This window comes from Cuculus canorus, chromosome 6 (genome assembly GCF_017976375.1).
Source record: "Cuculus canorus isolate bCucCan1 chromosome 6, bCucCan1.pri, whole genome shotgun sequence".
Classification (NCBI taxonomy): Eukaryota; Metazoa; Chordata; class Aves; order Cuculiformes; family Cuculidae; genus Cuculus; species Cuculus canorus.
The window spans coordinates 40,141,267-40,166,932 of NC_071406.1; the positions used below are offsets into that span (position 1 = coordinate 40,141,267).

General features: G+C 43.9%; 1 protein-coding gene across 18 annotated transcripts in view; it reads right to left on the reverse strand.

Moving 5' to 3' along the window:
* The window catches only part of LRRFIP1 (LRR binding FLII interacting protein 1), a 132,924-nt gene that overhangs the window by 7,646 nt on the left and 99,612 nt on the right, over window positions 1–25,666 (reverse strand). For 13 of the 18 annotated variants that reach the window (XR_008450499.1, XR_008450497.1, XR_008450489.1 and 10 more), the window contains 9 exons: window positions 18,991–19,023; window positions 17,386–17,511; window positions 16,218–16,289; window positions 13,738–13,908; window positions 12,753–12,845; window positions 12,191–12,283; window positions 10,945–11,037; window positions 9,771–9,912; window positions 9–8,181 (listed from right to left, as the gene is read on the reverse strand). Coding sequence is in view for 2 of the 18 variants with exons in the window: in XM_054070439.1 (XP_053926414.1) it covers window positions 9,771–9,912; window positions 10,945–11,037; window positions 12,191–12,283; window positions 12,753–12,845; window positions 13,738–13,908; window positions 16,218–16,289; window positions 17,386–17,511; window positions 18,991–19,023 (823 nt within the window). In the remaining 16 variants the exon portion in view is untranslated. The remainder of the gene's footprint in view (window positions 1–8; window positions 8,182–9,770; window positions 9,913–10,944; window positions 11,038–12,190; window positions 12,284–12,752; window positions 12,846–13,737; window positions 13,909–16,217; window positions 16,290–17,385; window positions 17,512–18,990; window positions 19,024–25,666) is intronic. The other 5 variants (XR_008450493.1, XM_054070439.1, XR_008450495.1 and 2 more) reach the window with 5 other exon arrangements.

Below are 25,666 nucleotides of genomic sequence, written 5' to 3' on the forward strand. Positions count from 1 at the left end.
GCACGTACCACAGGCAATGAGGCCACAGACAGGGCTGGGAAGGGGCTGCAGCCAGGGGAGTTATGTCATTCTCACAGAGCATGCTTGTCACGGCAGTAGCAGCACCCAGCTGCATGCAAAGAGGCTAATCTTCTACGTTAGGTTAGCATGCAAGAACTCTAGGGTCAAACACAACTGCAACACAAAATCTCTACAGTTTAACATAACACAAATACTCTATCAACACCTATAATCATAGCTAAGCACAACTCAGCGCTCTAAATCTTCACTTTTACTGAACAGCATGACAATAACATTTTGTGTTACCCCCCGTTATTACAACCAGAAAAACATTTGCCCATTAGATTATTTTTGTTTTAAATGTAGCAGTCTGGCAAAATGTTCTTTTCCCTTTAGTCCTTCATAGTTCTCCTGGTCAAACATCAAGCAAGTGATGGGCGATCGGCACCCCAATTGCTGTGCTACACATTGGCACGTGGATAGGTTTGGCACTGAGTGATGAAATACACGCTACAGAATGAGACCGCTGGAAGAAACACCTCGAAGTAAGTAAGCAAATCATTTGGTTTTCTTCTTCCCTGTTAAGGGGTGTAAAATGTGAAAGCTTTTTTTAGCAACAAATCTTAACTCATGCATTTTCTTATCATTCATATTACTTTACCTTACGAATTAACAACCTTAGTTTGTCGAAGTACACCTCAAGAGAACATAGCATTCAAATATTCTTATCAGAAGAGGAAATATTGACCCCAGGCAGGCCTTACTCCACACAAGTTTGAGTGTGTGCTTGCGGTAGGGCTTTTTAGCTCGCCACCCATGCCGAACCAAGCCAGTGGGTGTTCAGAGCTCAACTCCACGTCTAAGGTCTGGCCTGTTAATTAAATGGTTCAAATCCAAAGGTCACTCAAAGAAAAGGAATTTCTCTAAACATAAGGAAAGCGATTGAGAAATTACAGGTGAGAGGCTGGTGGGCTTTTCCCCGGTAAATTCTGCTGACAGACACCAGTATTTTTGGAATGCTTTGAAATCCTCATTTGTTGTTAAATCCTGAATGGGCCAAAGTCTTGTGGGTCACCACTTCTCTTGTTAACACGCAAAGCAAAGGGAACAAAGGGTCTGCATTGAATCAAACCATGGGGAAAGCTGAAGTTTTCAGACAGAAGAGCCCCTCTGTGTCAAGTATGCACAGTCCGTTAGCTACTAATAACGTGGTAAATCATTCCCCTCCTGGGTATACAAGTTCCCATGCACTAGCAGTCACTCTAGAGCACGGAATGAAACCTTTACCTTGGCTTCGGATGCGATACCCAAACACAGATCTGGAAGTGACATCCCAGGTCAGCAGTTCTGTGTATTCCTTTTGAACCTCCTCCAGTCCTATCCCTGTTTTTTAGTCATTTGTAACACACCCAACATTGTAACATCTGAGCATTGATATGGAAAAACAACATAAACAAAAAGAACAAACCAACCACATTGTTGTAAAACATCAAGAGTAACAAAAATTTACAAGCATAAACTCCTTCAAAATACTAGAATGGTTTCACTTATCCATATGGGAAGTAAAGGAAGCTCAAGAGAGAAATTCTTTAAAAGATGAAAGTGGGATGTGGGGTGAAATACAAGGACAAAAATAAAAGTCAATGAAGAATGCAAGGAGAGCAAACAGTAAAAGAAAGGTCAGAGATATTCAGGCTTGGAGATAGGGTTGGGAGTCACGGGTCAGAAGAGACCAAGAAATAAAGCGCTAAAGATTGGAAAGAGAACAAGGACTGATGCAGAAGGAGACCTTCAGGCCCCTATAAAATTAGCCCAAACTCACTGACTCCAAAGGGGCCAAATAATCCACTTTGACTCTGAAAATAACAGTCATGTGCACACTGATGTAACTGCCATGAGCATAACCACTGCTGAGGGGTGAAACACACCTGCCTGACAAGAGGACACCTCCTCCAGGTTCCAGGAAGGAAGCACATCAGCTTCCCCCAATCCCTTTTGCTGCAAAACGGCTGTTAGTATTTTCGGATGAGCCCTCAAATCTGATCTCGCCATCAGCCCTCCCTCCCTTCATGAGGGACATCCGTGCACCCTGCAGGGATGGATGACACACTGGCAGCGGGATTTATAAGACAACAGGAAAAATTAGTTTGCTAAAACTGCCATTTACGTAGGAAAGTTTTCTCTGTAGAGATGAAGGACTCCTAGGGTTAACTTCTGATAAAGGCCCACACTGACATGGAAAATTGACTTTAGCTTTAACATACATCTCTCCAGAGCCATCTTATTTTTGCATTTAAGAGACATTTGTCCAACAAAGCAAGGACCTTCAGAACAGGTGAGCAGAAGAGAACAATCTACTGAATTAGGACAAGGAGCAGCTAATTACAATTCTCATCTGTAACGGTCATTAGCCTTATTTCCCATAGGAATAATGGATAATTAGAATGTGACGTTCACCTCACTTCAATTTACCTTTGGTAACGCGATTCCCAGGTTACTCCCTGCACCAGCTCATGGCTTTCATACGCACCGAGGCTAAAGAGAGGGCTGATGTGAGGAGCTGGGCCCTGGGAAGGCCTGGGAATGGGGGGTGGTGGTGACCAGAGTCTTCTGCTATCATACAGGCTTGTTTAAAAGTCTGTTCTATTTACTTCGACATCGTGCTCATTACCTCAATACCGCAGTTGACTCGCGGTGTTGCTAACTAGGATGCTGCTCCAGTGGCACAGTTGACCTAACATCCCCTCATGAGCCACAAATCCCCAACGCCTCTTCCTCCTCGGAGCGGAGAAGGGGGTGAGGAGCAGCTGAATGATTTGTATAATGTACGTCCCGGCAAATAATTAATGCGGATGCAAATGAGAGGGGTAAACTGTACTTGGAAGGGGGGAAGGCATCCCATGAACTCGAACCAGCAGCCCCACAGCAGTCTGCAAGAACCCGACGGTCGGATCAAGAGCAGCTTGGGTGATATTCCTTCTCCAGATCTGTCAGTTTGTCTTGAATCATGAGAAAACAAACACACACATAAACACAGCAGAATATCGAGGAATGCCTTCCACTCTCTCCCAGAAGAGGGATTCTGCTGGGGACAGGCTGTTGGGACAATGAATGGGATTTAGAAGACAACAGCTTGCAATACTGATATTGAGAAGGACAGGAGAATTGTTCTTTTCTGTAATAAAGAAAGTATTGACCAAGGCCTTTCACTATGACTTACTGGATAAGAAATGAAAGAAAAAAAAGTTTCTTCAGCTATGGCTTTTGAAAACATTGGAGGCTCGCTCTGAATTCACAGCAATGCACAAACCTGGGTGACAAGCTCCATGTGCCACCAGGGACTGAGCAGAAAACCCAGAGCATCTGGAGCCATGGAGCTACTCTATGAGTGGTGTAGACTGTCCCTGCTCAAACCAAAGCGTGACGTAACAGTAGCAAACAAGAATCTTGATTTTAGTTCATCTCATGATTTCTTGGTTTCAAAAGGTCTGATTTTTTGCTGTCTTTGAAAGCCAAAACCAACGAAGAAAGGGACAAGCTAGATCTTTTCTTGTACCTGTTAGATATCGCAACGAAAATACCAAAAGCTGTTGTTTTCAATTGAGTAACTTCACAGAAGATGCATTTTCTAGGTAATGCCCCCTGAGGCACTGCCTCCCCCTCCTCTCTAATGGCACACATCTCACTCAGTTCTAGGTGGCCTATTTTATTAAATTTTGACTATAAAATCTAGTAGTTCCCTTTATTTCCAAGACAATTTTCCTGGGAGACCTCACCTTCTCCCTCGATATGCATGTACTCAAGTGAAAACCAAGGAGGTAAAGAACACCACGACCTTCTCCTTCACTGTACTTGCAGAATTCCAGAAGTCAGGGACCACCTGCCAACAGCTAACGCTTAAGGACGTGTTTGTAGTCCATCAGCTACTTTGCACTACCTGTCCGTGTTCCTGCTCCTGCCCCAGTGACTGAGAGCTGGCTGGTTACTGTGGGATGAGAGCTCATACAGGGACAGTTAAGAATAGAGGTGTTCGTTCCTCCTTCTGTGATTTGGCATTAAAAAGGACTTTTCTGACAGATGCTTTGCTGTCTGAAGCGGAAAACCACCTCGCTCTTAGTTCCCTCAACCACACAGAAGCATTTCTATTAGAAACGAGCACATAGGAAAAGGACAAGAAATGCTGGAAAGCACCTAATGTAACTCAGAGCTGTTTACAGATCCATCCACAAGTACAGGTGATGCCTGGTAAGCACGCTGAATTACATATTTAAGTGTCTTTAATCTTTAAACATAAATATTTCAGCATGAAACTATTATGTTGCAGAGACAAATCTTTAAATAAACACTCCTACCTACTAAGAAGAGATGCTTTTAAGGTCAATGACTCCTTAAATTTGCACTTAGTGCAACCCCTGAAGAAGAACAACTGCTAATACTTACAGAAACCACACTGGAACTGCTGTGAGATGGAGAGAAGCCATATGAAAAGAGTCACAGGTTTACAGTCCCATTAGAGGTTTGCAGTCACGGGCGCCATCATCTATTAAAGGTCCTCAAACACCAGCGCTGCCCATTCCTAATAAGACGGATTTTTCCGCTACGCAGAGTAATGCAATCAATTTAACAAAGAAAGCTGCAGAAAAATGGCTTTGAAATTATATAGATTTTAATAAATATTTATGCAGGTTTATAAACAGTGCTCTGGACAGGCAGTTTAAAGTATAAAATATGTTTATTTCAATTATATACAGCTCAGTACATTTCGATATACACCTTGACAGTTTGCAGTCTGTTTGGACTCCATCAGCTTTGTAACATCAGCACAAATATGGGCTTCCAGACCCCTTCCCCCAGCTCCTCAACTTGCATTCCCTTGGGATGTTCACTGCTTCAAATAGCTTTAAATGATTTTTTTAAAGTATGCAAAACATGCTCTTCCTCCCAAGCGCTATCAAAGATGCAAGAAGAAATAACACCAATGCAAAGTGTCCAATTCATGCCAGCAATTTCAAGCAATCCACCTTTTCAAAAGGCATGGGGGCTGGTATAGAGAAAAACAATCGTCTTTGGTCTGATATCCAACAAGAATTAAGACATGCAAAGTCATCTTCTATCCAGAAAGGAAGAGGAAAGAATTTTTCAGAGATAAAAACATTCCTTCAGGATCACAGTTTGCAAAAAAAAATATAATGTAGTAAAGAAATACAATTTTAAACAAAAATCTTCTTGGAAAAATAGGTATTCTCTATATTCATAGCTAGACAGTACTTGAAGGCAAACCTACACACACACGGCAATGTGTGTGGACACTTTCAGTGGAAAAGATATGTGAGCCGTGGTGTCAAAGGCCTCTCGTGGTGCAAAGTGCCTGGATGGAGTAAACGTGAATTCCTTTCAGCAGGCTAAGACCTGTCCCTCACACTTCCTTCAAACCCTATATTTCTCTTCCAAAGTGTTTAGGCTAAGCAGGTTCAAAGGGATCTATTTAACTACCTTTTGGAATGTGACCATAGCAGAAATACACATGAAGTGGAATGGGAATGTCTCCTTTTTTTTTTTTTCTATAAAGAATTGGATCCTATGCTTTAACTGTTCAGAAAGAAGTTTCCACATCAGATCAGTGTTGCTGATCTACCGAGTTCCTTCATGAAGCGCTGATGTACTCACTGTAGATCCAAGGCACGTAGGTACACATAAGCATGAACATAAGTACACTCAAGACATCTATCAGCTAGGCTAGGAAAAAAAGGGATTTCCTATAGAATCTCCTCCGGAGCAGCTCTCCACACTAAAAGTACTTTAATTGCAAGGTGGTCTGACTAGCTGATTTGTGAAGCTTGCTCTTTTGGTGATAAGCTTTAAACCTGAGACACAGCAAATCCAAACCCACACGTATTTCTTGTGGCGAGGTACGCCAGTGAATAACTCAATACTTGCATCATTCCCACTTACGTAACATTGAAGTCTGATGAGTTACCTATAAAGAAAAAGCCTTCAGAGCATTCCTAAGGTCCAATGTGTTGTGCAAAGTGCATGTGTCTGTACTGGGACTGAGCAAATGGCAGGTAGCTCGCGTAGCCTGGAGATTATGACCTTAGGATACTGTACAGTCATCTCTGGATCTCCCCTTACCCTTTCTACCACCCTGCAAATCCTCCTTGCTTTCATCCCTGGTATTGCCCGCGCTTTCAAAATCCTGTTCCGAAACATTTCCATCTGGTATTTTTTCCACTTTATTGGAATCTTCCATCACATCACTCTTGTCATCAGTTTTCCATGACGCTTCCCCTTGCAAATGCTCTGTTTCTGCAAGCTCATCTCCTTTTTCCTGTTGCAAGCTGTCACCTTCAATCAAGGTGGCTTCGGTTTCTGTTTTCTCTCTGGCTTCATCTATTTGGGGAACTTTTCCAAGAGCATCATTTGCTCCAACACCCTCTCCTTTCTGTGTATCGGCTTTCTCTCCATCACATTTTTCAGCAGTTTCTAGTATCTGGTTTGACTCCTCATCAAAATCAAACACATCACCATCATCTTCCAGTCTTCCCTCTTCTTCACTCTCTAACTTAACTTGTTCACTAACATTTTCATCTTGCTTAGCTTCCTGTGCAAGGGAATTACTTGCACCTTCCTTGGAAGCAAATCCACTTTCCTCAGAAGCAAATTCACCACTGTGGTGGTCCACAAGCTCTAACTCTTTCTCATTTTCTTTCAGTGTTTCTTTATCAACTTCATTTTCAGCAGTTACCCTAACGCCTACACCTGATTCCTCTTTAGATTCACCTGCCTCTTGTTCAACCACATTCTGTGTTTCACCTTCTAAGGTAATATTTTTCTCTTCCACTTTATCAGCTGCTGTTTCTTCACTAAACTGAACCGTTTGAATCTCTACCTTTGTCTTTAGATCTTCTACACACTCTGTCCTGTTTTCCTTTCCTTTCCCCGACTCATACCCAGCTTCCAATTCCGATTCCTGAATTTTGTCATCCAAAAGACTTGGGTCTAAACTGGGTTGCTGAATCGTCACCTCTTTCACAATGCCTGTGCCTGGCTCTGCCTGCTGAACCTCATCTCTTTTTTCCTCACTTATACAGCCTCCAGCCTCCACAAATGCCTTATCTTGCTCGCCTGTTTCTGCAGAATCTGGAGACACCTCCGTTAGCACTTCCTCCTGCCTGTCCTTCTCAGCCGTAGCATTTTCAAATTCAGTTTTATCTTGCTTATTTTGTTCCTCTGACGATGCTAAAGGACTGTCCTCTGAAGAAACTGCTTGGATGTGTGCCTGGTCTCCACTTTCTTCCTTTTCACTTGCATCTGCTGGAACACCACTGTCGCATGACTCCGTTCCCTCCAAACCCACAGGTTCGATTTCCCTCGTCTGAGCCTGAGCTACATCCCCAACCTTTTCTTCTTCAGCTCCATCACCTCCTGTTTTGCCGGTTCCTCCATCAGTGCAGTCTTTGCTTTCAACATGCTTTTCCTCCAAGACATTTGTAACCTCGTTTTCAGCACTTCCCTCTGAGCCCTGGAGCCCCTCAGCGTGACTCTCCACATTTACCCCACCGCTAAGCGAGGCTGCTGCTGCACCCTCTGGTAGCCCTGCCTGGTTAGCAACCAACTCACAGCTCTCACTTGTAACTTCCTGATCCATTTCAGTATCACTCAGGCCATGGTTGGCCTTAAGATCCTCTCGTTCTTCCTGTTCGGGGGCAGCTTTTTCCAGTTCACGTTCTGTACTTAAGACACTGGGCATTTCCTGAGGAGTCTCAAACATCTGATGACCTTGCAGAGAGCCCTCCTCCGAGTTCTGATTTGTCTTTGCATTTAAATCCCGGTGTTCAGCCTCCGTGCTAGCAGGCTGCTGAACTGCTAAGCCTGCAGACTCTGTCTCCTTTCTCAAATCACCTGCATCACTATCGTCATTTGAAGAACCGCTCCCTGACACGTGTTCCGTAAGGCTTTCAATTTGCTCTGCAAACCTGCTACCTGGTACCATCGCTGTTGACAGGGCATCGCGTTCTTCAACCACTTTTTCTGCCCTTGCATTTTCATCGGCATGCAATGTCTGTACTTCCTCCTCCTCAGACTCCACTTTGTGTTCCTCACGCTCAGTATTCTGCAAGATTTCTTTTTTCCCCACATCCTCCAAAATCTCATTTTTCATGTCCACTTCATTGGCTTTGCCTAAAAGACCATTGAGAAAGTTGAAGGGACCGCAGCACGGCCTTTACCTCCCCAGTTAAAACCCAATAGAGAAGGAGTCAAAGAAAAGGTTAATAGAAGAGCAGCTTTTGCCAATTACGTGAGGCAAAGCAGCGATTGAATTAGTAAAGGTCTGGGGGTTTTGATCAGTGAGATTCACCACCACCCCCTCAAAGCAAGAAGTCTCTGGTGCTGGCGTGTGTTTTTGTAAAGGAAAAGATCTTGCTCTTGGCTGTGGGAATTACAGCTGCTGGAATGAGCACAACTGCTCCAAGCAGTGAGATTTAACGGTGATACTTCCAGATGGAACACTTAACAGTAAAGATCATTTTTCCTCAGTGATAATATCTACAGCTTTCACTGTAACACCACTCTACATGCAAGAGTGCGTGTCTGATGCCGTTATAACGAAGTAATGGAGGATTATTCGGTAATATTGTACTCCTAAGTATCCTAAACCGGCATCATCGGTGCATACGACAAACTCCGAATGTAAAATCTGATTGGCAAGCAAATGGTTCAGCTCTTTAGCATTACCAACACAGACCAAAGCTCAGGCACTCGCTGCCCCTCACAGCCACTTCATCCACCGAAGGGATGGCGACTTCTGTGGGTTTGTAACAATTTTTCCTTCAGCTTATGCTTAGGAGCAACAGGTATTAGAACAACAGCGTTTGTGGTTTCGGCAGTTAGCTTTTGGGCCTATCTTGTACCTATTTCCAAAACAAAACAGAATAAGGAGAGACAGAAAACACGATACATTTAATAACAACCCTTACCTTGGCTTTGGTGTTCCATATTGTTTCCACACAAAAACTGAGTGAGGAAAAAGCAGCCAACAGCTAAAAGCAAGAGTCTGCACTCGCAGCAGTTGGCTGCCCATTGCTATTGATGAGTATGTTCATGTAGAACGAAACCAACAGAAAAATCTATTATTTCCTTTCTTCCTACTAATATCTCTGAGAGGCTGTTCTCCACAACTGCTTAAGGAAAAAAAAGGTTTTGCCAACCAGATTTCTCTTTACTAACACTAATAATCTCTGAGTTATCTGCTTTGAATTTAACAGCATTAATCTTGTTTTAGCAAGTAAAAATGTCAAAGTGTTGATATGTCAACAGTACCAAGTGCCAAAACCAACGAATTCATACACCACTGTTCAGTTGTCAGGTATATAAATAAACTGACATAAAGTTCTTTACAGGAAACTAAAATGCTGTTTTCCTGATTCTTTAAGGTGCTGAAAAATATTGAACCACAGTGGGATTATTCTCGGACAATTTTCAAACTCGGGGTTTAAATAGTTATTTGAATGATTGCTACTTATCTGTAATGCAATATCTGTATTCTCAGCCTTTGCCACCTTGAATGGGAAAACAAGTCTGTCTTTGCAGGAAACTGCACAACATACTCGACGTGCTAACAAATATTAAGCAGAAAAATGCACAGGAAGTGATTTGACAAGTCGCATGCTGCGTGATGTGTTAATTGTCCCACCAACAAATGCCCAGACTCCAAGCAGAGATGAATGAATGGACAGACAGAAAGTTGTGAAAGGACAGAGAGCACTTACCTAGCATCCCATCCCCCCCTGTCTTTAACGCCTGAGTTGCGCCTGGAACATGTTTGGAAGAATCCAAGTGTCCTTCATTGTTGAGAATGTCTGATGTTTCCCCGTTAGTGGCTACGTCAGTGTCTGGGATTATTCCATGTTTCTGAGGAGAAGCAAAAACAATGCTTTAGTGCCTGTTACTCAGAAAGGGGAGGACAGCTCAGGTATCCTTGATATTCTGAATATAGAATCGGTTAAGTTGGTTCATTACAAATGGCTGGAAGTCAGACGAGCACAGAAAACTACAGTTATAGAATCAAAGAATGGTTTGAGTTGCAAGGGACCTTAAAGATCTAGTTCCAAATCCTTGTCATGGGCAGGGACACCTCCCACTGGATCAGGTTGCTCCAAGCCCCATCCAACCTGGCCTTGGACACCTCCAGGGATGGGGCAGCCACCACTGCTCTGGGCAACCTGGGCCAGGGCCTCCCCACCCTCTTCATGAAGAATTTCTTCCTAATGTCTAATCTAAATCTTCCCCCTTCCAATTTAAAGCCATTCCCCCTCATCCTGTCACTCCAGGCCATTGTAAAAAGCCCCTCCCCAGCTTTCCTGGAGCCCCTTTCAATGCTGGAAGCTGCTCTAAGGTCTCCCTGGGAGCCTTTTCTTCTCCAGGCTGAACAACCCCAACTCCCTCAGCCTGTCCTCATAGCAGAGGTGCTCCATCCCTCGGATCATCTTCGTGGCCCCCTCTGAACCCATTCCAATAGTTCCATATTCTTCTTATGTTGGGAATTCCAGAACTGGGTACAGGATCCCAAGGTGGGGTCTGATGAGAGAGGAGTAGAGGGGGAGAATCTCTTCCTTCAGTTCTCAGTTACCTAAGTTCTCAGCTTAGCCTTATGACAGAAAGGATGCGATCCCAGCTTTCTAAATCTTAAATCTGCTGCATAAAACGTTCCTCAGAGAAGCATCTCCTACAAAACCAACTACTTAATACTTCAGTCTATACTAAAAGCTCACAGTCAATATCGGCGGAAAGGACTTCATATATGTAGACAGTTCCGAAATGGTAGCTTATAGGCAACTTGAAAACAGAGTTCTCGCTACTGAGCTAGATTAATTTTTCCACAAAAACACATAGGAGGAAAAAGTCAGCAGTTGAATATACATTTCTTTCATTCCTCTTGCGTACCTTCAGTTGCTCCTTCAGCACAACCACTTCATCTCTAAGGTCATCCCGCTCACTCCTTATGCAATCAAAGAAATCTTTCTGCCTCTCTAACGCCTGAGTTCCCAACACAGACAGAGGGCGAGGAGATGTGAAGAAAGGAAGGGAGAGACAAATAAAGACCATGAAAAGCAAGCGTAAACAAGAACGAGTAGATTTAAGATATTCAGAGATTCATGGAAGTAGCACATGTGAAAAAGGTAAAGGTTACAGATTAAAGGACCGAGTTTACAACACACAAACTTCAAATCCAAGAAATGCACAGCTTGTTCAATAACAAGGAGTCCTCACTAAAGGCATTCAGAGCCCAATTCTTCAGTAGGGATCCACTTTTCATTCCTATCTGCCAGCCAAGGTAATTTGTATCCACATTACTTCAACACACACATCGAATCATAATGCCATTCCCTGTGTTAGCAGAACGACACGAAAGCAGCCCCAGCAGATTTTAATAGCTTTTTTATCCCATGGGTTGTCTTCATAGGCACAGTACCTTTTAATTAATTTGAAAGCTGCCACTAGTCATCTTTAGACTGAGAAGTACCACGTGCAAATGTGTATTTTACTACTGATCCCCCAATATTTCAATAGATCAGTAACAAACATTAGACTATTTTGAGTTTCAAACTGCTGCAAGCCATTGGACATGACAAGCATGGGCGATCCTGCCAGATTTCTTTCTCTTCCTATATTCACAAAGCCTTGCAGTGCTTACTGTTAGAAAATAAAGCCATGCTTTTCTGTAAGAGCAGGTTTCCATCTGGCTTTGGGAGGGGTTGGAGGGAATGGATGAGAAGGCAAGGCTCCCGCTGGAGCCTTTCATCCCAATAGCCCATAAATAGTTCTATTGCTTCTTTATCGCACTCCAGTTTCTGCTCTGTCCGCAGATTAAATCCGAATAAGCGAAAATTCAGTGCTGACGGAACGGCATTATAAATAGCACTTCCTTTCTCAATATGGCACACAGAAACGTGCACCACAGTGAATTAATTACCCTGGGTTTTGAAGTCAGACCAGCTGCATATTTTTTTCTTGGATTTTTTGATGCTGGCCAAAGGCAAACTGCTATTTGCCAGTTCACTGGCACTACAGAACAACAGCCACACCGAGTACAGTCACTGGGGAGGATTTTAATGAGGTTTCGCAAAAGCAGGACCAGCTGGGAAACAACAGTGCCACTCGGAAAACAATCAGGAGCTGATGGTCCTACCCCTATTTTTTTGTCTTTCCACTCTATTGTCTCCTGGAGATCAGAAATTTCCCTGACATAGCTCTGCTGTTTCTGTTGCAGCTGCTGGATTTCCTGAGGGACAGGAGCAAAACAAGAAGACAGAAAGCAGATAACAGGTTAGCAAAGAAGGTCCAGATTGCAGTGATGCCAAAGAATGAAAACAGTCAGGCGCTAAAGAGCATCTGCATGCAGAGTTTCACGGTTCCCGACATCTCAACTCAACCTACGCTCCTGAAGACAATCTTACTGTCCACAAGGCGACTTGTAGACGCTTCCATCAGTGCTCTCTGCACGTCCACAAACGGCTGAAATACAGCTTATTTCATATAACAGACAAGGCGAAAAAGTCCAGCTTCAGGTAATGCTTATGGAAGTACCGTTCTATTATTCAGCTCTGAACCTGTCTGGCCTGAAACACTCGTATTTCTTCAAGTGAGAAACTTGAGTAGGGAATACAATTCTCCACACCTCATCTTCTACACTCCTACTGCTACCTGGGAACATACCAGTCACAGAAGCCATTAAAGAAAAAGTTACTTACTGCAAGCATTTCTTCTCTTTGCTTCAATGCCTCTTTGATTTCCATGAACTGAAACTGCAATATGCTATGAGCATGCTTCTCCCTCTCAAATTCCTACAAATAATGAAAAATTCATGACGTTTTTATTGATCAAAAATAGCATCCCATGAATAAAAAGAGAAAATAAGCCCAGCCACAATGGAAACGCTTACTGCAATGCAACTCTCGAATATTCCTCTAATCAGAATCCCACAAGAGTACAATTTTTATCTTATTTTTCCTTTCTTTCCAAGAAATTATTGTTCCATCAAATAGAAAAGTGACAGGCGTTTAGCTGGTTTCCTAAGTTGAGCAGCAGGCTGGCAGTGAATGGCATTTACACTCAAGTCCTAAGATGTATGGATGGGAATTTAACCCGTTCCTCCCACGTAACTGTGTAGACAGTTAGCTCGACATTGTGGACTTTAAAAAGCACACCGTCCCTTCCAGGAACTGTGTGTTTTCAACTACACGACTGTCAAATGCCCCAAGCTAAACAGCCTGTTGTGAAGAAGAAGCTACACAGCCTTAACACCAACTCAACTCACTCGCTGTCAGATGCTGAACGGATGTAAAACTTAATTCAGCACTCAACCTGGTAGCTGCCTCAACGATATAAACTGCACACCTCTCCCACAGGCCTTCTGCAGAGAGCTTTGTGTGTAAAAATACTCCAGAAGCCACTATGAACAAACCCTCTGGATTAACTTAAAGATGGAACGTAAAAGGGTAAGCGATATCCTCTTTGCTTTCTCAGAAATTGCTTTATAAGACAGAAACTTAGGGGAGGTTCCCATTTGTCCAATCACAACCACATAATATGCTGCTATTCCACTTGCTTTAACAATAATTAAACCAATAACTTATTTAAAGTCCTGTATAGTAACTTGGTTGCCTCCTCCCAAAGCTCTTCGCCGCAGCCCCCAACCCTTCCAAGTTAAAGAATGTGCCACTTTTATGTACATACTTTACTTTTTTCTTCATATTGCCGCCTGGATTCTGCCAGCTGCTCTTCTAACTCTAAGAGTGCATCCTTCAGGGTATCTACTTGGTACATGAAATTTGTTTTTTCATTGTCTAGTTGAGCATTTGACACCATAGCCTTTTTATATTTCTCTTCAACTTCGGCCAGAGAGTCCTGCAAAGCAGAAGCAGTCACAGTCGGTTATAAAAGACGCTTCGCCAACGAAGACCTTCAACAAGAAAATGAAGCGCTAAACCACAGGGACGCGGAGTACTCTGTCTACAGAAACCAGTGCTGTGCTAGAGGGGCTGACCAGCTGCCCCACGGTGAGGAAAACCGCTCCCGAGTTCCCACCACACAGCTGTTCGCAAGCAAGAAACCTTACCTCAAGACGGATAAAACGTTTCCTGTTCTCTGCTGCTTCAGCTTCTGCCTTCTCAGAGTCTTCTCCCCTCTCCCTCCTCCCCCTGCCCCTGCGGATTGGCAGCTCAAAGCAGCTGCTGAGGATGACAAGCGGGGATGTTTGTTTTTTAAAGGTAAACTGGCCTTGATTTAAGATCATTTTTGATGATCTTAGGCCTTAAATGAAGGCAGTCTGACAGCCGCTTCCCGCAGATTTCAGGGATCCTTGCAGTGCGGGAATCACTAACTCTACTGGCTCAGGGATGAGAATTTGACATGAAGAAGCTGCAGCTTTTGGGACCTGACTTATCATTTTTCATTAGGTTTCCTGTATTGCATTCCTTCTTTATAAATTTACTGTGTGAGACACAACTTCCAGGGTCTCGAAACCCTTCCTATCAACTTGCCCTGGTACTGAGGTATTTATAACAGTAGATGACGGCAAAAATCAAGATCAGGATCGTTTTCCAAAGCCAAACTTTGCAGCATTTGATTTTAATAGAAATAAAAAAAAGAGTTTCAGAAACAAAACAGTGCAAATATGTAAATAAGGAAGATGCTCACATCAACATTTTAGTTCACAAACCAAGGAATTTCTCCCGGAACTTAAGTAATTCTATTAATTACACCTGCAGCACAGGTGAGTTCACACCCTTTCCTTCCCATTCAGTCAGTGGAACTGGGGGTGACAGTGGAGAGATGACGATGATAAAATTAAGTTTCAATCAGTTTAGCTTACATTTCCATCGACAAATAAGAGGATTGGTCTGTAAGGACATGAATTTGTACAGTCCCAAACACAAGATGTGTTTTGATGCACTTTCCAGCCCAAGAATGAGAAATACCAAACAAAGGAAAGCAGCCAGGATTTCAGTGGGTAGGATTACACCTCAGAAAGGAGCTGGGAAGGAATTACATGCAAGGAAGCAGTTAAGGATGCTGCTCCACCACTCCTGCAGCGATTTACCTTCTGTTTTCCTAGCACCAAGCGATCCTGCTTAAGTACAAATCACCCCAAAAGGCACTCTAAGGGACATGAACCGGAACCTCCATTTTTAATGCAGTGTGATTATTATTATCACCTGCTACACAGTGATAAGGGGGAAAAGTTCAGCTTTACAGAAGAAGGGTCCAATTATCTTATATCCACTGAGAACTCACGTAAGGTGGCAGCACCTCCAGCGTCACAGGATTGGGCTGGTGGCAGTCAGCAATTAATGCTGATAAGTGGGGCGTGGAAGTCTACACACAGTAGCAAGACTGCCTTTTCCTTTTCTTATGGAAAATTCCTTCATTAAAAGGGTTCTCAGGCACTGGCAGAGGCTGCCCAGGGATGTGGTTGAGTCCCCGTGCCTGGAAGGGTTTAGGAGATGGGTAGATGAAGTGCTTAGGGATAAGATTTAGTAGTGGACAGGTACAGTTGGAGTTGATGATCTCAAAGGTCTTTTCCAACCTAATGATTCTATGGGTCTATGATTCCAGGTGGTGGCAGGTGGATGAACAAGTGAGTTGTTGCACCAAATCTCCTTTACGGCCTCATGAACTGATGTGAGCATTCATTCTTTGTTAACGAAACAACAAGCTTTGTTACATGAAGTTTTGTAGGAGGATTGTTTAAGGGTGTCTCCCGCGACCTAAATACAAAACCAAAGCAATCATCCCCACCTCACATGCACAGCTTTCCAAAGGCATGCGGGACCTTATCACAACAAAACCACACAAGCTTTTGAACTCTTAGAACAAAAGGTTTAGTTCATCTTCCAATATCGAGAGGGTTCCTGGACTAGGAAACTATTAAAAATCCTAATAATTTTAATGTGCTAGCAAAATTATTATCTCTTCAAAACGTCAACGCCAACGTGCAATAGTCATCATCAGCCTTTCAGTTAACGTTTGGAAGCATTTCTCACCACAATCAATCACGGCCAGAACAGACAGTTCTGCAGTTAATTAAATGCTTTTCACACAGGTTATAATCACTCTCAGAAGGAAAGCATGCAAGGTCAGCTCCAGGTCTCACAGCGACTCTCATGTTTAGCTGCGGTTAATGATCACACTCCCGGTCTGCAGTAAACCAGTACCTTCATTTCTTTCAGTCCCTGCATGTATCTGCCTTCTACATCCTGAATCTGGTCCTTTAACTCATAGATATCCTGAGGGAAATGGGAAGAAAGGTGAATGACGCCACTGAAACTAAGAGGCAAGCGATTGGGAAAAGCAGGTATTAAAATATTCTCATTTAAATATTTCTACCACCCAGCTTAAGCGGTCTGACCCTAACCTGAAGCCCTGCTGGACAGTGAAATTCCTTGGTTAGAAACTTACGCTACTTCTGCTCTTCCTGACTGGAAAAAATGAAGTCTTTAACATTAAGGACAAGGCAGAGACTCAGCTTCCAAGCCTTCAACAATCATGTGCCCGGGCACACAGCCCTTTGCTGCCGCCCTCACTGATGACCACCCTCTCCGAGGAATTCTGGTACCGAGGGTAAGGGCTGCCCAAGGGAGCCTGAAATGTGGGCTACGCTAGAGATGCAGGAAAGACTGCGTGAAAACCATCTACCACGCTAACTTTCATTACCAGCCCTATCTCACAGACTCTCTCCTGTTGTCCTTGGTCACCGGCAAGTGGCCGTCTTTCAGCTGGTGTGCAGTGCTGAAACCAGAGGTCCCAGTACAAATTCCAGATGTTTTAACCAGCTGTAATTTCAGAAGAGTTCTAAGTTGTACGCGCAAAAGTTAACAGCATTCAGTTTACTCATTTTAAAACAGCCTTCAGAACGGGGCATTAGAAAAGCTCACAGAAACAATTTAGCTCCCCAGCCTGGCACACAAGGATATAAACACTGGATTTCACAGCTATTTGCTATTCCAACATGTCCAACTTCATGGAATCACAAATCAGCCTACACAATAAACCCTCCTCCCCAAATGAGCATCCCGTAATGCTTCTGGCATCATTCCCATCCTCCTATCAGTGTCTGTTTCCTATTTCTTGAGCTTAGGATGGGATGTGTCTTAACACCATCAGTCTGTTCCACTATCGCACGCCGCAGGACTTTACCCAAACGCCTCTGCGATGCACATGAGCTTCCCAGCAGCATCTCTCTGACAAAGCTCTTCGCTGCTCATTCACAGCACACAAGTCCTTTTGTCAGAACTGCCAGGAGGGGGAGACAAGCCAGTTTCTTGTCCGGAAAGAAGCCTGAAGCATATTTAATAATTTATGGTGGTTTTAAGTATCTCTCACCTTTATTTCTCTAATAGATGCCTCTGTGTCAGCAGAGATGGATGTATCCTCGCTGCCTCTTCGTGAAGAAGTCCCACCCAGAGAAGCTAAGGTAGCAGCTGATAAACTTGAGACAGTGCGTGCTCCCTGTATCGAACAGAGGATAAAATGGTTATAACATTTTTTTCTACATATATTGTGGTGTTCTTTTATTTAAATACACATAACACATACCCCTGCACTTCTAAATTATGCAAATTTGATTAAAACATAATTTTCTTAGAAGAAAAATCAAAAGAACAAGATTTAAAACGGGAAAATAAAAAGAAAAGGCTGATCAGCTGCATTTAAACAGTATTGAAATAGGAGTTCATAGAATCATAGAATCGCTTGGTTGGAAAAGATCTTTGAGATCATTGAGTCCAACTGTGCAAATTGCCCACACTTGGTGAAGAGGGAAGCAATCTGTGACAGAGACAGACCCAGACCTTGTGGAAACAAAAAATGATATCTTGTTCTGTAAATTAAAGGTCTGATATCATTAGATTAATCCCTCTTCAGTTCTCCTCTAGCCAGTATTCTGTCAGTCCTTTGTATGAGAAAAATCCCATGGCCAAGATCATAGAATCATAGAATCAATTGGTTGGAAAAGATCTTTGAGATCATGGAGTCCAATCATACCTGTCCACTACTAAACCGGATCCTGAGCACCTCATCTGCCCATCTTTTAAACCCCTCCAGGGATGAGGACACCACCACCTCCCTGGGCAGCCTCTGCCAGTGCCCGAGAACCCTTTCGGTGAAGAAATTTTTCCTAACGTCCTCTCTAATCCTCCCCTGGTGCACCTTGAGGCCATTTCCGCTCATCGTATTGCCTGTTACTTAGGAGAAGAGACCAGCACCCACCTCACTCCAACCTCCTTTCAGGGAGCTGTAGAGCAGGATGAGGTCTCCCCTCAGCCTCTTTTCCTCCAGGCTGAACAACCCCAGGTCCCTCAGCTGCTCCTCATAATCCTTGTTCTCCAGCCCCTTTCCCTTCTCTGAACGCACTCGCCCTTCTCTGGGCGCGCTCTGGAGTTTGCATAGCTTAGCTTCTAGCTGTTAACTCTAAATTAGAGTAAGTCTTTCATGGATCCTATCAGCTTGCCAGATGTTTTGAAAACGTGTAATAACACATGGTGTGGATGCTCTGAGCACCTCTCAAGCCCCTCTCCTTTCCCACATATTTATTTATTCTGCAGCAGTAGCTGCATTAACTGCTGCAGTGCAATGAGGGCTCTGCATGAAAGCCCATTTCTCACTACTGCAGCACCCGCCTCTTTTTTTTATTAGTATTTATGTAATATCATAATTAAAATCTAATAAACAAAACCATTGTTCATGTGGCTTAGCCTAAAGCAATTTCAGCAAACTGTAATTAAAGGTCAACTACCTCATAATCTCCAAATAACCACAGAGGCTTAAGAGTTTGTCTTAAAAACACACAGTAGAAGGCTCCAGTAGTTCAAAGGCTTGCCTCACAGTGGATTTTCCAGAGGATTTCCGTGCACTCACTGCGTATTCTACCCACCACAACGAACATGAAGAAAGTGCTACTGGCAGAATAGCTCAAAAGATCCTTCTTACCTTCTCAAAGTCTTTCTCTGGCCTTTCCTCGATCTGTAAAACAAAGATTCAGAAGGAATTGTTACACATCAGAGGACAAAGTGAAGACAGTAAGATAACAGAAAGGGAATTCTTAAACCTGTATCAGACCTCATTAGGAATTTCTACCGGCTCAAAAAGCAGTCAGCTTGCTCACACAGCAGTGTTCTCGCTGCACCTCAGGGCACAAGGCTGGAAAATCCACCTCACATTTCTAAGCTGTACATAATTAAGTGGAATATCCTTATCAATACAAACTTCTTTAGCCTATTAAATAAGACAGAGCAATACTTTTTGCCCCATCTTCTGCATCCCAGTGTTTCAAACATGAAGACGGCACTCGATCTTTGACTTAACACTGCAAGACTACAAGGACCTATATGGGCATGAACTTAAAGCCCAGCACGCCTCTCTCCAGACATAAACCCAGGTGTATGCAACGGCTGTGCCAACACACGCTGCTGCTCAATTTGCTTTAGAACTATGTAAAAATATGCCTTAAGTGAACCCCAAATGGTAATTCTATTAAATAGAGAGGTTAACTATTGTAATTGAAAGACCAATAGATTTCCAGAGCAAGAGAGCTTCTTGAAGTATCGCTTTTTGAGGACCTAAACTAAAAGGCTGCCTCTGAAGCCTGCCAGCACAAAGTCCTCCATCCAAAAAGCAAGGTACCAAGTTCGAATTGAAGGCTTCTACTGTGTCTGCACCGCTCCAAAAGAACAACAGAGGGGGAAAAAACAAACTGAAGAAAAAAGCAACCTAAAACTCAGCCCCCCTGTAATGCTCTCTGCTCAAGGCTAAAGACGACTGTGACTTCACGCAAAGATCCAGGTAAGGCTGAGACTACAAAAACACTCCAGTGAAATACCGAGGACCCGTTCAAAGTCTAAATAAACAGCATTTTTGTGGTTGCAGTACTTCGCTGGAATTTACTAATTCAGGAGAGAAAACCTGCACTAAAACTAGCCAAGAAGAAACAAAACAGAGCCAAAGCAGCATCCAGGAGTACAGAAAATTGCCACGGATACAAACAGCTTAAGCATTTAAGAGCAAGTTACAGAGCACAAACCCACATACAACCTGAGCAGAGTTTTTTTCTCCCTTGATGGAAACCACCCTATCAACTTTTTCCTGCTCTGAAACAAAACAAAATACATAAGTTCCCAAGCGCAGAAATTTAAAAATCAAGTGTTCTATCATTATTCACTTCAGAAATAAGGGGGAAAAAAAAAAAGAAGGGCGGAAAAAAAGCATGTTTCACAACAGAATCTTTTAATCTCCATCTAAAATGGAAGGAAAAGTTCAGCAGAACTCAAGAAGTCCAGAAAACGTCAACTTCTGGGAACATTCAGCACCACAGTCAAGATGGGTTCCCAAAACACTTCTAGGAAATGAATGGTTTCCTCCAATTGAGAGCCTAAAGCCAAGGGGATTGTGTTTTTTAAATGACTGAAAAGAAGCAGGAGAGATCCGCTTCGGGGGAAGGCAGGGGACAACGAGGTTATAGAATCATAGAATAGTTTGAGTTGGAAGGGACCTTAAAGATCATCCAGTTCCACCCCCTTGCCATGGGCAGGGACACCTCCCACTGGATCAGGCTGCCCAATGACCCATCCAACCTGGCCTTGAACACCTCCAGGGATGGGGCAGCCACAAATTCTCTGGGCAACCTGGGCCAGTGTCTCACCACTCTCATGACGAAGAAATTCTCCCTAATGTTTAGTTTAAATCTGCCCCTCTCCAGTTTATACCCATTGCCCCTCGTCCTATCCCCACAAGCCTTTATGAACAGTCCCTCTCCAGCTTTCCTGTAGCCCCTTCAGGTACGAGAAGGTCACTATAAGATCTCCTCTGAACCTTCTCTTCTCCAGGCTGAACAACCCCAACTCTCTCAGCCTGTCCTCATATGGGAGGTTCTCCAGCCCTCGGATCATCTTTGTAGCCCTCCTCTGGACCCGTTCCAACAGCCCCATATCCTTCTTATGTTGAGGATTGCAGAATTGGACACAGTACTCCAGACGAGGTCTCACAAGAGAGGAATTAGAGGGGTTCTAAATGTCAGTGAAAACACACTCAAAACCCACATCTCTTTCCAACCCTTTCACATTTGGCATCAGGTTTTTTCTTTGAATTACAGAACAACGTGTGGATGATCCCACTCATTATTCTCCATATTGCCCTTGGTATCCTAGGAAAGAATCCTGGAACTGAGAGGTACCTGTTACAAATCAGCTTTTTACACTGACAACACATCTCGTATCATAAAATTTCCTTCCATTGGCAATAAGAGAAGTTAAGACTTGAGCTTTGAAGCAAAATAAGGCAGCCTTAAAGCACTAGAATAAACTTTGCAGAGACACTGGATACACAAGGTACTCGGGGAAAAGATCTCTGAATCTGGGTGCAACCCTGGCCCTGTGGGAGGTGTCCCAGCCCATGGCAGAAGGTTGGAACTGGATGGGTTTTGAGGTCCCTTCTAACCTAAACCATTAAATGATTCTAAGAGAAGGTCACTAAGGCAGATATGTCAGTTCAGACCCACACAACGGACTGACTCTTACCAACAGCCTCCTATTTGCAAGCCAGACAGCTCCATGTGGTGGGTTGGCGGGGTTTCCAGCCAAACACTGCGTTGATGTTTATTGAGACAGTTGTGGCAGTGTAAATATTGGCGTTACCAAAGATGAGTGTACACACACACACCCATCTCCAGAAATCCATGCCCAGCCCTTTGCGAAGGCTCCCGTATGGGTTCGACGCACAACTCAAAATACCGTTTTCCTTAAGCCGTTTGCAGAATGCCCTCTATTTCCCCCCAAAAATGGGCAACCTTGATGTTTAATGAACTAAAGAAGGGAGAAAATCTTTATATTGTTTTAATGATGCAGCACATGAGTCAAAAAAAAAAGCTTCCGTCTACAAAGGCGAAAACACCGAAGACGTGGTGAGAGGTAGGCAGAGGGTGGACATTCCTACTCGGCACACTCAGAACCACGCCTGTGAAGCTTGCTACACATTGATTGCAAAACAATCTTTAATAATTCTCTGAGGTGGCATAATCTTTAATAATTAAAGCTATTAAGTAAATTCTAAAATTGAGGTGGTGGAAAAAAACAATGCATGAAATTTCATTTTCCACAGAGCTGCCCTCATACCCAGGTCCATTTGTTGCCACGAAGGGAGCACATGGAACGATTTGCTCTCAAAACCGGTAGCTGCCACTGCCGATTTATTTAAATATTAACATTTAAAGATATAATTTGCTCTAAGAAAAGCCAGTGCCTCCTTTTAACATCACATCCTTTCATTACTAAGATGCCTCCTGCTATGCAATGCTTTTTCTAAGCAAAAAGTCAGTCTGAAATCAGCAACATCTGATTTTACGGCTGTGTGGCAGTGAAACACCAAGAGCTGTGTTGCGTAGAAAGCCAGAAGTCTATTTTAGGAGAGTATTTTATATAGTTTTCAGTCTGCTCGTCTTTAGATTAATGTATTCGCAGTATCACTCCTTTAAAAAATTGTGTCTTCCAACACCTCTCTGCCACCAGAGGGACCTCCAGGCTTTCAGCCTTCACCCATTTTATTTTGCATTCTTTGGCATGTTCTCCAGCAAGAAATCAAACAGCAAAAGGTCAGAAAAAAGATGTTCGATTTGAAATTGCACAAAATTCTTGACCAAACGACTCACTTTCTGTATAATCATTCCATAAAGAATACTGTAATGACTAAACAGAGTGTGAACAACCCCTCTACCTTCACCGCGCTGTACTTGGCACAGCCCTTCATGCAAACTCCAGAGAAGGGAACGGAGCTGGGGAAGGGGCTGGAGAACAAGGATTATGAGGAGCAGCTGAGGGACCTGGGGTTGTTTAGCCTGGAGAAAAGGAGGCTGAGGGGAGACTTTATCACTGCCTACAACTGCCTGAAAGGAGGTTGTAGCCAGGTGGGTGCTGGTCTCCTCTCCCAAGTGATGGGTGACAGGACCAGAGGAAATGGCCTCAAGGTGCACCAGGAAAGGTTTAGATTGGACATCAGGAAAATTTTCTTCACTGAAAGGGTTCTCGGGCACTGGCAGAGGCTGCCCGGGGAGGTGGTGGAGTCCCCATCCCTGGAGGGGTTTAGAAGATGGGCAGGTGAGGTGCTCAGGATCCGGTTTAGTAGTGGACAGGTATGGTTGGACTCAATGATCTCAAAGATCTTTTCCAACCAATTGATTCTATGATTCTATGATCTTGGCCGTGGGATTTTCCACATACAAAGGACTGACAGAATACTGGCTAGAGGAGAACTGAAGAGGGATTAATCTAATGATACTAGACCTTTAATTTACAGAACAAGGTATCATTTTTTGTTTCCACAAGGTCTGGGTCTGCCTCTGTCACAGATTGCTTCCCTCTTCGCCAAGTGTGGGTGAAAAAAAAACCAGGAAAAGGAAGTAATTTCCCAAGGAACTCTACACATCTTTGCTTTGACAGGGGGAATAGGTTGCTCTATGCACAATAAGTACAATGGGACCAGGGTTCAGCCTGTTCTGACAGCGAGTTCGGAATAAATCCAGAGCCCTGTCACAGAAACGTCAGCACTATCAGAGGTTCACCACGGAGACTTAGCGAGAGCAAAAGCAGCCCTCAAGCCTATATATGGGTACATTGCCTATTGTCAGAGATAATAGAAACATTTTCATATCGCGTTCTGAATAAGCAGGAGCTTAACCCTTGCAGGTATTTGCCACCGCTGAGTGTCCAGGCCAAAAGGAGAACCCCTGCAGCAACAGCACAGTGCACCCAACATGACAGCTCTCCAACACCTCCTGAGAAGACCAGAAACCCCGGGACAGTTAAGTTTTACAAAGAGAAAAACTATTCCAAACTTTAATTTGATGGAGGGATGAGGAGGAAAGTATCATTTCCAACTTCCAGGCTGCTAAACAAGGCTGGAGAGAAAGGGAAATACCAAACTGGGTATTTACAGCTGGGTTAGCACCACATACCACCCTTGGGTAGAAGAACAAATACAGCACATTCAGTCAGTGGTTGTCACTGCTCAGCTCCACCAAACATCTTGCACTTAGATCAACTTCCTCATAAAAGCAAGGGTTTTTTTGTTGGTGACAAATCAAATTAAGATCATTTCCTGCTCTTAAAGCAGCACAACACAGTTTGAAATGGAGATGTGGCCCACACTGTAGAAAAAATCTTACAGCGGGTAGTTCTGAACACAGGATGGCATCTATAAAAACTAGAATTCCAAACCAAGCTGTCCTGCAACCAATACAAGCCCTCCTACAATCCCATCTTACCAGTCGGATCAGCTGGGCTGGGGCAGGCGGTAACACAGCGTTCCTGCGTGTTTCTCCAGAGAGAGCCACCTTAACAGGAGCAATGAGCAACAAGCCTTGAGAAGTCAGCAGGGGAAAACCAGGCTGAACTTTGTCAGGTCTGAAGTGGATTTGTCAGAAGGATCCTCGCTTAGGAATGAGTGTTATGCCAAACGTCATTGCTTAAACAAACTTATCAGTCCCTGAAATGCAAGTTAGCACTGCAGCAAATCCTTGCTCCGGAGGGGCCGAATGCACGCCCAGACGGTCCGTGGTTGGGCTAAGATACAAGCCTACCATAAATCTGCAACTGCAGAGGAGCGAAGGCAAAGCCTGAGCACGCTGACAACTGCTTCCAGAAAATTCAGTCTGATTGCCTTCGTTTTATTTGCGGTGAGAATACGAGAAGTTTCTTCAAACAAAAAAAAAGCTCTTCGCTGCTGAGCATTAAAATGGCTTTAAACTGGAAGGGGCAAGAATTAGACTAAACATTAGGAAGAAACCTTTCCCTAGGAGGGTGGGGAGGCCCTGGCTCAGGTTGCCCAGAGAAGTTGTGGCTGCCCCATCCCTGGAAGGTGTCCCTGTCCATGCCTGGGGGGTGGAACTGGATGGGCTTTGAGGTCCCTTCCAACCCAAACCATTCTGTGATTGTATGATTAAGGTCTCCACACCCGCAAAGTGGCGCTCGCACTGTCAGTCTGGCACATTGTATGGCCACGCTGTGGTCAGTGCCAGCGCGCCTGGCCAGGCCACACACCGACTGCTTGTGCCCACGTCCGAGATTCCATAAGGGAAAGAGTTTGTATGCAAGATCTCAGGGCAGCAAAACATCCCTTCTCCTATTCTTTTGCCTTCCTTTGTTTAGAAATGCTTCAGCTAAATGCCACTGCATTTTGAGCCCATTTCAAACGTAGAAATAATTGCTTTTCACTGGTAGTTTATTCATTTTTTAGAAAGAAAAATACCAGCAACTCCTATCAGAAAACCTCATACCAAACAAAACCCGCCACTTGTCAGGCACAAGATTCACCTCCAACCTCTGCAGATGGGCCTGGTGCTTGCTCGTACTACTCTTAAAATCTGCATTTTATATCAAGGGTCACACTTTAATATTGAACACGATGCATTTGCATCTCTCCAGTGACTGCAAGGACAGAGGACAGGAATTACAAGTGGGAATAATGGGAATCATAGAATGGTTGGGGTTGGAAGGGGCCTTGAAGGCCATCCAGATCCATTCCCCCGCCATGGGCAGGGACACCTCCCACTGGACCAGGGGCTCCAAGCCCCAACCAAGCTGGCCTTGAACACCTCCAGGGATGGGGCAGCCACCACAGC